The sequence below is a fragment of the Gadus chalcogrammus genome, chromosome 20 (genome assembly GCF_026213295.1).
Source record: "Gadus chalcogrammus isolate NIFS_2021 chromosome 20, NIFS_Gcha_1.0, whole genome shotgun sequence".
NCBI classification, from domain to species: domain Eukaryota; kingdom Metazoa; phylum Chordata; class Actinopteri; order Gadiformes; family Gadidae; genus Gadus; species Gadus chalcogrammus.
In genome coordinates this window covers 12,699,612-12,712,528 of record NC_079431.1, presented here as the reverse complement: position 1 = coordinate 12,712,528, position 12,917 = coordinate 12,699,612, and the positions used below count along the sequence as shown (strand labels likewise).

The 12,917-nt window shown below is 47.1% G+C and overlaps 1 protein-coding gene and 2 non-coding genes across 7 annotated transcripts; all 3 read right to left on the bottom strand.

Moving 5' to 3' along the window:
• Nucleotides 1–246: 246 nt before the first annotated feature.
• On the bottom strand, nt 247–12,900 carry sf3b1 (splicing factor 3b, subunit 1). Of its 5 annotated transcripts, XM_056579949.1 has the most exons (24): nt 12,792–12,900; nt 11,888–12,060; nt 11,431–11,532; nt 10,099–10,213; nt 8,100–8,179; nt 7,798–7,986; nt 7,173–7,638; nt 6,969–7,090; nt 6,652–6,849; nt 6,443–6,544; nt 6,121–6,300; nt 5,941–6,027; nt 5,290–5,560; nt 5,025–5,170; nt 4,572–4,718; nt 4,192–4,317; nt 3,836–4,057; nt 3,422–3,604; nt 3,221–3,332; nt 2,970–3,090; nt 2,721–2,852; nt 2,349–2,621; nt 1,699–1,915; nt 253–1,087 (listed from the first exon to the last, which is right to left on the bottom strand). In XM_056579949.1, the coding sequence occupies exons 1-24, from the start codon at nt 12,817–12,819 to the stop codon at nt 929–931; spliced, it is 3,951 nt and encodes a 1,316-aa protein (XP_056435924.1). In that variant the 5' UTR covers nt 12,820–12,900; the 3' UTR covers nt 253–928. The 5 variants fall into 5 exon arrangements, with proteins under 5 accessions (XP_056435925.1, XP_056435924.1, XP_056435928.1 ...); XM_056579950.1 differs by lacking the exons at nt 10,099–10,213; nt 11,431–11,532; nt 11,888–12,060; nt 12,792–12,900 and adding an exon at nt 8,535–9,547 and having other exon boundaries at nt 247–1,087; XM_056579953.1 differs by lacking the exons at nt 253–1,087; nt 1,699–1,915; nt 2,349–2,621; ... (14 more) ...; nt 7,173–7,638; nt 7,798–7,986 and adding an exon at nt 8,535–8,589.
• Nucleotides 2,048–2,243, bottom strand: LOC130373927 (small nucleolar RNA SNORA74). Its single transcript, XR_008893567.1, has one exon. It is a non-coding gene; the product is annotated as a small nucleolar RNA SNORA74 (small nucleolar RNA).
• On the bottom strand, nt 11,214–11,351 carry LOC130373932 (small nucleolar RNA SNORA50). Its single transcript, XR_008893571.1, has one exon. It is a non-coding gene; the product is annotated as a small nucleolar RNA SNORA50 (small nucleolar RNA).
• Nucleotides 12,901–12,917: the final 17 nt, after the last annotated feature.

The window sequence follows — 12,917 nt, the reverse complement described above, 5'->3', positions numbered from 1 at the left end:
TTTTAAACAAGGCCACTGAAACAGCCTCCCACTCAACCCCTACGGCCTTTCCTTATCTGGATGTTGTGTCTTGGCCGAGTAAAGGGGGACAATGGGATCGGCGTGATGGCACTCAAGACAACCGGCATACGTTGAATACCGAATGCAGAATTGAGAATGCTTTTTCACGTTCATGAAACCTCAATCCTGAAAAAGGATTTCCACATTGCTGTCGACAAAGCAATGTCATGCATCACCCGTTAAAATAGAACAGAAAAATTACCCTATTGACCCTGGTCCGTTCTAAGAGGTCAGCCGTCAAGTAAATGACAGTCAGGGACGCCACATCTACGTTAATCCCCATGTACGTACAAGGGAAGACCAGCTTCAAGTTTCTATGCATTTATTAATTGATTCCTGAGCAACTACGTATATCATTCCTGGAAACATCGGAAAAAGTGGGTAGTTATGTTAAATAAATCAGTCAAAACCCAATTTTGTACAGATTTTATTCATTCAAATAAAGCAACAGTCTCATAAGAACAGTGTGTGGAAGTCTAATGGAGGGAGCAGCCAGTAGAAGCCTACCAATGCACAGAAGAAAAAGCTTGGGATATTTAAAAACAATTGGACAATGCTGGATAATTGGATGATTGCTCAACCATAGCTACCTCAAGCCCTCATATGACATTCCTTACCGAAAACAGAAACATGTTCAAAACAAGATACATACAGATGAATTTTGTCTTAATTCCATTAATTTAACCAATACAAAAAGATATAGGTGCCAGGCAACATATACTGAAGAGTTTTGTATGGGATTGTCGACAAACTATTTAAAAAGAGAATCATGTCCATATCAAACAGGATTCTACGGTGGGTATTGTGGGACGGGTGACGAGTGGATAGGAATGAGGCAGATGGAGCGAAAGGAGAAGTGAGTTTCTATTTACAAGACGTATTCCAGCTCGCAGCGGACAAAGGGGTTCTTCTCATCGTTGTACACCTGTGGGTAGTGGGCGATGAGGGCGTCCTGGGAGCCGATGTAGATGGAGTTGTAGATCTTCCAATAGACGTCCCTCACTTTCCTGGCTGGGTGGAACAGACCCTGGGAGAGACAAAGCGTTATGGATTACGAAAAACCAAGGCAGATCATGGTGGCCAGGCCGGCACCCGGCACTCAAAACGGGTCAAAGAAGAAAGGGTGGTTGAACAAATTGGTTTAATATTTTCAAATAATAGTAAGGGTTAATAGGTAAATTCAGATGCAAGCATTGAATACCAGACATATGCACGGTTTGTTATAGTACGTGCTACTGGTAGCCAAGCTTTAACCTGGGCTGTGTAATGTGGCCAACGGGTGCAGGGTGAGAACAGAGGGACAAGGGAGCCTTCTCTGCTAGCTCTCGTGTGGGCGTCTCTCTAGCGAAGTACTAGCCCTGATCTGACCATGGAGGGGTCGAACAGGCGAGAATGATTCGCATGAACCATGTGGTCCTCTTACATGATGTTGAACCGTGACCATGAAATAAGAAGTATAGGCTGTGGTCGCCCCTGGACCGAACCTGCACTACATAATACCGCCCTACAGCAACACTTGCTCACCAAACATCAAAATTGTTACTTTACAGTAAAGTACAGCCAGCGAAGCTTGGCCCACTGAAAAGCTTTAGCTCTGAGATCCAATTCCCCGCCAATGAGCAGGCTTCTTGGTCTTACCTGTAGGCAATACTGGAGCATTCGGCAGGGCCCGATGGCTACCCTCAGGCCCTCTAGGGCGCCCATGACAGCCTGGATGACGTGGGGCGATGTCTCAAAGACATTGGGCCACACGTAGTTGAGCAGATGGTTGAGGGAGTCTTCGCAGCCAAAGCCATAGACGCCCAGCGACATGTGCTGCACCACAGCGCTCGCCGTCTGCCTGTGGACCAGGTCTCTGCCAAGGGGGGAAAACAGAACAACGCTCAGCACTTTATTTTTTGCAATTAAATATCATAAGGCCTGACGAGATGCCTTGGCTGGTAACAATTTTGAATGTTTTGGGGAACGCGTCTCCTTTATTTTTTTTTTTGTGTGACCCGACACTAGGCCTGAGCCGCTGGGTTTCAGCGCAGGCCACTCTCGTTGGGTCGAACCCTGCAACGCTTCGGCAGAGCCAGCTCTAAAACAGAGGCGGCAGAACCGTCGCAGTTACAGGGCTTCCTCTCCCAGCACTGTAACACTGAACCGGGCACTGATACCCGGACAGCTGACTTAGTGCTGGTCAATTTGTGCAATTTCATTTCTATTGGAGGCAACATGTTAGCCCACATTTCAATTCTTAAACATGGTAGTACAGGCTAGTCAGTTCAGGCAATCCAGGGCCATACCTGTCCATGAGTGCATCCTCCAGCAGGGGCGTGACTGCGTAGATGTAGTCCTTCCCCATCTCCCCGATGTATTCAAACAAGAAGGACAGCGACTTGAGAACACCATTCTGCACGTTAAGTTCGGGCACACGGTACTCGTTCATGAGCGCCGGCAGCACGGTGAAGGGAGAGCAAGTCTCGGCGACGATGGCGATGGCCACGGTGGTGCACACACGGTTCTGTCGCTCCTGCACCTTCAGGTTGTTGAGCAGGGTGGCGAGGACATCATGGGGGCTGTGGGAGGTGGGGCCATGTAAGGTCAGTAACAATGACTTGAAGCTAATGGCTTAATCTAGATGGCAAGTGCCTGCTAGTGTGGTTCTGCACACTCACCCAATGGCCTTGGCGATGTAACCAAAGGTGTTGACTGTGGCTCTGCGGATGGCCTTCTTGTGAGCCTTGAGCAGCTCCAGCAGCTCAAAGCAGATCCTCATCCACTCCCTGGCAGATACGTACTCTGCTCCACTATAAAACAGAAACCCAGGGTTCTTAACATTGACCTCTTCAAGTGGGAGGCCTTAGGACAGACTTCACGGTCATTCATCAGTCAGCCACATCATTTTCAATCCTTAACACACTTACCGGTCAGCAATTCGGCCCACCAGGTCAATACAATTCTCCTGCACCTTCTCGTGCCTATTCTTTAGGATGGGCGTCAGACGTGGGAGCAGGTCTTTGATTGGTGGAGTCATCTTGTGCATACCTAGAACGACAGAGCCACTCATCACTAGATGTCCACGGAGAGGACTGAGTCATTTTTATACGAGGACTTCTTTGAGGGACATCGATGAACCACAGATGACGAGAGATGGGAGAACCAGCATGGGACGTACCGATGACGTTCACGATGGCCTTCAGGGCTCCCAGGATGCTACCCAGCACCTCTGGATACTCTTCTCCCAGGTACTCGTACAGCACCACTCCCAAGTGACCCATCAGTTTCTCCTGCAAAGGAGATGACACAGGTTCAGAAAACAATTCCTACCATACCTTCTCCTGACTTCAGAGTCAAACCTCGTCACAGTGGGCCGTACCTCCTGACAGGTCTTCATGACCACGGCGGTACGAGAGATGAGGTCGGCGGCCTGCTGCCGTACTTTGGCCGACTTGTTGTTGAGACGCCACAGCACGGTACCGCAGATCTGAGGCAGGTATGGCTTCACGCGCTTCCCCAGGGCATTCACCACGGTGCCAAAACCGTTCAGCATCACAGAATCCTGGGGGAACGGCACAGCAATGAGTGACAAGGCTCTGCTTACCCTGGGCTGTATAGTGCAGTGATGCTACACACTTTCCGAAAGTGCACACAGCATGGTTCCAAAGAGTAACTACAGGCCCAAAATTGTTTAAAAGATAAATCAAAGCTATGCGGGTCCCTTTACATGATTAAGCACCTAATGCATAGTCCTTGTCCCCAAGGCAGCTACTGAGCATTAGATAACACTCACTTCTGTGGTCTGTTCCTGGAAGGCGTACAGGATGCCGTCGATGAGCTGCTCCTCCAGCTTGTGGTCGATGTCGGCGGCGCCCAGGTTGCCCATGATCTTCTCAATGGTCTCCATCACCATCTTCCTGTACTGCTCCGCCTCGTCCTTCAGGTCATCCACGATACGCGAGATGATCTCCGCCGCGCCCACCTTGTTGGCCAGCTCCACCGTGGTGTCCACCAGCTGTTGGAGCGGACGGAATACAACAGACCGGGGTCATTCACAAAGCGTGGATGAAAATACTCAGTTTGTGCATTTTCTCCAAGATAAATTTAGTTTATACAAGGTTTATTATATCAAGGTTTACTGTAACTTGCCTGTCTGTAGTTACGTCTGTCGAGAGCCATTCTGTGTTGCCAAAAGTGTTTGAAGAAGGGGGGCAGGATCTCTGTCTTGATGTAGTTGGCCTCTACACCATCAGTTCCACAGCACTGCTTCACCACCTGGGGACAGGACAAAAAGCTCAGGTCAGAGCCGGAAAATACAAAAATATACCATCATGCCATCAGGAGTGGCTCTAGAATTGTGGCCAACGGGTGCAGGGTGAGAACAGAGGGACATGGGAGCCTTCTCTGCTAGCTCTCGTGTGGGCGTCTCTCTAGCGAAGTACTAGCCCTGATCTGACCATGGAGGGGTCGAACAGGCGAGAATGATTCGCAGATCATCAAATCAGTCATTATCGAATACTCCACCTTACCTTGAGCACAATCTTTTTCATTTCCTCATCGGGGGACTGGAACTCTCTGATGAGGATCAACATCACCTCCCTGGTGTAGTAGTTGGCGTACTCGGCATCCATCAAGGGGATCAGGTAGCCAATAGCCTTCAGGAAGGCTGCCAGACCCTGAAAACAGGCAGAGGAAATGGTGTCAACGGTAGTCTTCACTCAGTTGAAAGGTAAATACAAATAATGATGCAACGTTTGTCCGATACTGGCAGCAGAATATAGCGGTCTCACATCCAACCATTCTCCTGACAGCAACAGCCCTCAAAGAGGAGAGTCTTTAGCAAGCAATTATACACACTATAGCCACTCACAGGCTTAGCGCTGGGTGATGATCTTGCATATTTCTATGACCAGTTGTAACAGTTCATCCTATAACACTAAAAGGCTACGGTTGATAAGGTCCCTCGAGAGCTTTGACGCTACCTTTCCTCTGTGCTGTCTGATACCCTTCCAGAGGGGCTTGAGGACCGAGTCGAAGGACTCGATACCGTATGGAGTGGCCGCCTCTGCCAGGGCAGCAATGGCCAGAGCGCTGATGGTCCTGACTTTCTGCTGCTCGTCCACCAGACCTGGGACCACAAACACAAGGCCAGTCAGGGCACGCAGTATATACCAGAGTGCATCACCATACATTGCCCTTTATGAGACAATCTGTTGTTTCACCGCTGGGTGGGCCCCGGGCGCTCACCGTGCTCGATGATCTCGACCAAGCTACGGAGATGGGGCAGGATTGCGCAGCCCATGAGGATGGCGATTTGCTGCACGATCTTGATGCCCGTGTGTCGGGCCTGCCAGGACTTTTTGCTCTTGCACACGGCTTTGAGGAAGGGCAGCAGCGAGGGGATGCCCAGGGCTGACGCCACCACGGCGAAGGCCCTGGCGGTAGTGTTTCTGACGTACTCATCCATGTTGTCAATGTCGGGTCGCATGGTGGAGATCATGGTGGCCAGGCCGGCAGCCTGCACGCAAAACGGGTCAGAGAAGAAAGGGTTTCATTTGGGGGTTGTTGAAATAATATTAATGGTTAATACAGATGCAAGGATTGAATACCATATGCAGGGTTGGTTATAGTACGCGCTTCCGGTGATGGAATCACATGATGGTAGCCAAGTGTTATACTGGTTTGTGTAATGTGGCCAACGGGTGCAGGGTGAGAACAGAGGGACATGGGAGCCTTCTCTGCTAGCTCTCGTGTGGGCGTCTCTCTAGCGAAGTACTAGCCCTGATCTGACCATGGAGGGGTCGAACAGGCGAGAATGATTCGCACAAACCATGTTGGCCTCTTACATTACATTGAACCTGGACCATGAATTAAGAGGGATGAATGACTGTTCCATACCTTTGCCAAGTTAGAGATGATTTCCCTGCCCTCCACTCTGGCATAGTAGTCCTCATCAATCAGAAGGGGCTCAATCACCACCAGGATCTGGTAGAAACAAATTCAGATCAGTAAAGTTATAGAACATCCACAAGTACCCCGATTTTTTGTACTTACAACCTCAGAGGATTCATAACCTACCTTGTGCACATAGGGTCGAACCAGGTCGTCCAGTTTGTAGAGAATACGGTCGATGACTTTGACCAGCAGATGGCGCTCTTGGTCCTCTAGGGTGGGGGACATGAGCAGAGGGAGGATCTGGTTGAAGAGGGGGCCAGCTCCAAACTCTCGAGCCTTGTCTGTGATCTGTCGCAGCGCCGCCTGCAAACCCAAAGAACGTCATTAGGGAATTGTAAATGACTCATGCATGATGAACGTTTCATGTTTCTGGCTGAGGCACACAGCAGCATAACCAATAGCTTACTACAGAGTCTCAAGTGTAGCGTTCAAGAGAGACACTGACCTTTCTCATAGGGGGGGTGCCGTTCTTTATCTTCAGCAGGAGCTTCATGATCTTCCTCTCCTTCTGCTCCTCGGGGCTCAGCGTGGACTCGTCCACCTCCACCTGACGCGAACGCATTAAAACCATGTAATTAAAATCAGGAACCTCCAATTAACATGACAGACGTCTGGATCACAATCTGTGAGCTGAAATTAAGATGCAGTACTCACAAGAAGTTTGTCGAAGTACTGTATATCGTCTGGCTTGAGGAAGGGGAGGTTTCCGGAGGGCTGGTCGTTGATCTGCTTCATGGAGCGGTCCTCCGTCTGCATGTGGAAGCCGGTCATGCCCCCGATGGGAGTGGGAGTGGCAGACAGTTTGCGGGCCGGGGTGCGGATGGGCACGTAGCCTGCTGGAGGAGGCAACACCTACGGGAGAAAGAAATGGGGAAAAAAAAGGTTTTAATAAGTTACAGAAAAATAAGACTTTAATTGTATTTCACAGTATCATTTAAGGAGTTGTATTGATATTTCTAAATAAAATGTACCTTGTAGCCCTCTGGAAACATGGCATCTAGCTCCTCATCCGTAAGGGGCCTGTTCCTTTCGTCAATTTCTCTCTCCCACCTCCAGGCTTGCAGCTGCTCTGGGGTCATACTCATCAGGTGACCTGGAGACAACACAATAAGGCATAAGACACAGCCCGTAATAACCACAGCTTCCACAGACGGAGGACTGAAACTTTGGTTTACCTGGTGTGGGGGTTGCCATGTTCATGGCCGGTGTTCCAATGGGCGTCTTCCCCGGGGTGAGCATTGGGGTTGAGGATCCCATCTGACTGGCGGGCGTCTCGTCCCAACGCGACTTCCTCTTACTGGCGCCTGGGGTGGGCGTCTCCCCCACCGACTCGTCTCCACGGTCTGTGCGGGGGGTGTCGGCCCATCCACTCCCGTGCCCGGGGGTCTCGCGCTCCGTCTTGGGGGTTTCGTCCCAGCGGTTTTTGCGGACGCTGCCCGTGGCTCCTCCGTGGCCGGGCGTAGCGTGGCCCGGGGTGTCCCTCCCGGGGGTGGCAGCGCCGGCCGGTGTGTGGCTCGGAGTGGGGTCCCACATGCGAGTGCTAGGGGTGGCGCCTGGAGTCTCGCTGCCTTTGGCCCGACCGGGGGTCTCGTCCCAGCGACTGTTGGAGGGGGTGTGTGCAGGGGTATGCCCTGGTGTTTGCTGCAAGACAAAAAGATATTCGACTGTTGCAATCTTTTGAAAGTAGTACAAGTATATACCACGACCCAATAAAGTCCAGAGCAAGAAAACAAAACCCCCATCCCTTGTTCCTGCATGGATCAAGCAATTGTTCTGATTTGATTAGATCAGGCCAGTCACCTCTGCGGTGGAGTCCGCCTGGTCCCAGCTGGACATCTTCTTGGGCGTGGTGTTGGTGGGTGTTTGGTTCGCTTCAGCCGTCTGGTCCCAACGACGTTTACGCTTGGCTGCGGCGGCGGCGGCGGAGCCATTCACTGCCTTCAGGTCCCCCGTTTTCGCCTTCTCTGCCATCTGCTGTCGGATGTCTTTCTGGAGGAGGGCAAGCATACAGCCACATTCAATTCACAGGTCATCGATATTTTGGTATTTTCCTTGATGTAAACCTGACTTCTACAGTTTGGATAAGACAGTCAAGAACAAACCTCCTCTTTGGTCAGGTGCTGCTCCTTCATGACGTCCATGTACGACCTCACTTGCATCTTTGGGTCTGGCGTTTTGCCCCCTGCGCGAAAGAGCACCAACAACAAAACCGGACATACGTTAGGCTGTGGACTTGGGACCAACTGTCGTAGAAACACAGCAAGCACAATACACAGCCAGCTAACCCTGACTCTAAAACCAAATGAATAGATCATTACTTTCCGTTGGCTTTACATGTGAATCACAATGAAAAAAAAAAAGCCCTACAGATACAAACGTTTCCTCTCTTTCTTACATACAGACATAGCAGTCTTAGGGAAGAAAAAAAAAAACAAGCAGATACATAGATGAGCTGTGGTTGCTCTGTGTTCGTTTAAGGAGAAGGTAAAGCCATCACTGATGCAGGGGTCCTGGGCTGTGCTCTCCAGAATACGTACACTTTCAGTGCCAAGGGTCCTTCTGCAGTCAGACTTCAACCGGCAGAAAAGAAGCCTAGAAAATTTCTCTTTACCATTAGTAACACTTTGGAAAGGGTAGGAACTCACACACATAAGTATACCACCTGTGTTGCATTGATTTACGGCACTCAAATATAGAGAGAATCCTGGAGCTTGGCCTCAATCTACAGGGGTGCAATTAAAGTTAGACTGGGATCCAGCTGCCAAATTACTCATCATTTATTTTTATTTTTTAAAGCTAAATGATTGAGGTTTTTCGGGGGCCACTAAAAACTTTTGATCGGAGGCTACTTCAGGAGATACAAAAAGGGGGACGGCCCAACTGTCCAGACATAAATACTGTGACAATATTGTTCAAGTTAAAAAGTAATGGTTAAAAATCACACTTCTTTCATATCACTAGGAGATGTCCAAATGGGGGATATATATAACAAAAATTATATATGATAAAACAATAACTTTGGGGCTTAAGTTTATCATTGTTGGGCTGCTTTGTGTCCCCACAGCAGCAGTAGACCCTGACCAAACTGAAAAGTGCACACTTGTGTGTTCACCATAACCTACACAGGATGAGTTGCTGCACCCTTAACAGAGTGCAGTACAGGACTGGCAAAGCAGTACTGCTGTAGGAGAGAAATTAAGGACAGTTAGTATGGGCCTGTGGCATTGTGGTACAATTTTCTTGATCAAATATTTCTATCTTACAGGGAGTTGAAAAATAAAACTAAACACAACATCTTGAATAAATATAAAAGTCTACATGCAGGCTTCAGGTGAGCCCTAGCTAGGCTTAACTGGTGACTCGTTACGTTTAAATTAGGGGCGTTCTGCCTTCTTTTTTTTTTTAATACTCAAAGGAATTAGGAGACAGTGAACTCTAGTTTGATTACACTGCCATAAGGTCAGGGACCACAAGCCAGAAGAAATCATTTGGTTGATGCCTGTATATGTTGGGTTGGCTTTTGTCATTTAATGAGCCATACACAGCTTTACATCTGTGACGTGTGTACGTATTTATACACACAGACGTGTATACAATTGAACCTGCCTCTAATATGATGTTCAAAGCCTAACATACCGGTTGCCAAGTCATGATTTTTATAAGAGGATCCTGCCTGATAGCCACATGGGTCTATTAACCCTTCAACCCAAAAACAATCGATCTGCAACCCACGCTTTGATAGGTGAAATAACCCTCCATCAGAGGACACCCAATAACCTCCCCTCAAAAAAGGTGAGCCAGCCCTACAGTGATCATTGGGTCCCACACATGGGTGCAAAGTCTTTTCATGCCAAAACGAACAAATTTTCCGCCATAAGTTTCTCCTAGAATTAAGTGGAAATGTCAGAGTTGACCAAAATGCTTCTAAACCAGAGGATTGACCACAGGGAAGGAACCACGTCTGGGGAGCAAGTAATTGCATTTCAGTCGAAGGGTTGAGCGGCAAAAAGGGACCAATTGAGACCATAAAGAAATCAACAACATGAAAAGGGGGAGGAAATGGGAGGAAGATGAAGACAAAAGAGGAGTGGTGGAATTTACCGTCTGCAAAAGGGTCGAGTCGCTCCGGGGAGATGATCATCTGTCTTCGGCGTCCCTTGTATTCGTCCTCCCGGTCTGCAATCTTCGCAGGACGATGCTCTGCGAAGGGGTCATACTGCACGGGAGAAACAGGAGCAACATGTTAGTATTGATTCAATAAATGAAGGCTTTTAAATACGACCAAAATTATCTGAATAGAAAGTTACCAGTTTTAAGGAGCGTTATGATGCTCGTTTACTGCAAGTTCAAGTGACAGTCGTGATAGATCAATGGTCAATTCCAACCACAACATAAGTGAGACGCAATGTTCTAATGGATTGATATTAAAGAAATATTCACACTCAGCCATAAAGTTGTCTAAAGCCATAAGAAAGGCATACTCTGAAGTTCGACCATGGGGCTAGTGATTCTTAAACCGCCATTGTTCCGGCTATTCAGTATTCAGTTACCAACATTAGACCCACCGATTGTCCCATTAGTTCCCCACTGATAGATGTAGACTAAGTTAATTCAAGCTCTGGGCTTTATGAACGACGATTAGACCAGTCAACTTTTAGGGGACAGTCCTTGTTGTAGCACCAATTAAAAGGATCCAAAATAACTTAGAATTATTTATCTTCACCTGCCAGATAGTGAAAACCTACCGGCAAAGCGATTGTTCCAATACATTAACCAGATTTTTTTGGCTGCCAAACAGTCAAATCCAGCAAATTTAGGAATGCTAGGTGTTTACTTTGTACTCCCAGCTTCCACCAAGAAACTTGTCAACCAAGTGACAACTAGATTTGAGCTTGGTGCCTACTTCTAAAAGCTGAAGACAAGCACTCGCATGAAATGGGGCCTGAAACGGGCTGCCATGGTCAACTAATTATTACTTTTACCTTTATAAATGACCAAACATTCCATCCAAACAGGGCATTTGTCGCATCGTGTCGAAATTGAGGCTCATTGTGCCATCGTCTGTTACGAATGTGCATGTGCATATTTCCCTGATTTCGGATGTGTAAAAAGCTACAAGTATATCCTGATGATCGCACCTAGTTCACAGGATTTACTAAATGTATGAGTAAATACAAAATGTGGTAAAATTGGGTGGTGTATTTGACAGAAAAAGATAATGTAACTTGCATTTAAAAGAGAAGCTTGGGGAAGAACCAAGAGACCCCAGTTATAACAAGTTATTGTATACTTTTGCACTATAGCTTGGCCTGTACGTTCATGGGAATGGTCATGCAGGTTCAAATATAGTGCTTCAACTATTTATTACTGTTAAGCTTTGGCATTGAACGCTTTGAAGTTCCGGTCACATATATTTTAATCATAAAAGCTTACCTGTTCCTCTGACTGGGGAATGGCGTTAAGTATGGCCACCGGGGCATGGTACCCAGGCTTCTTTTGACCCAATAAACTGGTCGATGAATCTTCCTCATCATCCTGCAATTAAGAGAAAGGAAACAAGAGTCTAGTCAGGTCAGGCCAAAGTGGCCGACACTCCTAGCTCGTATACAGACAGAAAAGGAGCAGTCAAGCTCAACAGGAAATTCTGAAACAAAAACAACTCTGATCAGGATGTGTTCTAGACCTGGCTGGGTGATTATTTTATTTACAAAAAGGTAAGATGAATGAGGTTTCAAGCAGTCTGTGGTTTTTTTTATATATATATATATATATATATATATATATATATATATATATATATATATATATATATATATACAATACAAATACCACACAAATGTTTGCAATTATTTTCAGAAGACGTTATGATGGCAATAAATAAATGTCGTACATCTTCTTGTTCATTTGCAGCAATAGACGTGACATATCCCGTGAAGCGGCTGTCGCTGCCCCCGTAGATCTCCTGGTCAAAGAAGCCAGTGGAGTCCAGTCCCACACCCTGCTCTCCCTCCTCCAGCAGGGCGGCCTTCATCCCCTGGATCTCCAGGATCTGGGCCTCAATGTCTGAGACAGAACAAAGCATACACCAGTCAGAAAATGTTCACAATTATTGTCGCTAATGTCTACACATCCATGTTCCTTAGCGTCCCGATGAAAATGACCAAACCCCAAAATGAACGCTATTAAAAAGATATTCGCGATATTACCTAACAATAAATAAATAAATAAAACAAACGTACAAAACGCACAATGTTGACCAATAATTTATGTTCGCAAACGGCACTAGTTAAACAACCATGATGTGTACATACTTGGTGAATAACTTGAATAGAGTACGATTTATTATTGACTGGGACATCAAGTTATATCGGGGAACACAACCATCCTGTAACATTAACGTGAACATGTCGTCGAGGGTGTTAAACGCGGATGTGCAATTTTAACCACCTATTAGGGGAGTTACACACGACAATGTAATCGCGTTTCATTGAATATATCTAATGACAGAATTGACCAACGATGAATATCAAAACTTTACGGTCGGTTTGCAGATATATGCTAACTAAATGGGGCGGCGTGACGCTAGCTACATAGCTTAGCCGTGAGCGCCATTATCTAAGGCTCAAGTCCGCGTTGTGTCGTAGCAAGGCCTCTTTGGTAGTTGTTTGCAAAATACGACATCATAATACAATAAAATATTTTTTTCCGGTGAATCACTGTACGACAGTCCGTAAATGCGTTATTGATGGTGGTGTGTGATGCTGTGTAGTGGAATTTGAAGCAATTTAATTTACCTTCGTGTGTTTTGGCGATCTTCGCCATTTTGGTGATGGTTCGTGACTGAAACCGGAACCTAGGAATATATAGTCTTCACGAGCTTTGGGAAGCTACCGGAAATACATTCAGAGAACCTTCAAGAT

Excerpts from the sequence above, each read along its gene's own strand:
- sf3b1 (XM_056579949.1), bottom strand. The coding sequence starts at position 12,819 with ATGGCGAAGATCGCCAAAACACACGAAG. Across the intron at positions 10,214-11,430 it reads TTCCCCAGTCAGAGGAACAG|TATGACCCCTTCGCAGAGCA; the intron begins GTAAGCTTTTAT and ends TCTCCCGTGCAG. Across the intron at positions 7,987-8,099 it reads AGCACCTGACCAAAGAGGAG|AAAGACATCCGACAGCAGAT; the intron begins GTTTGTTCTTGA and ends GCCCTCCTCCAG.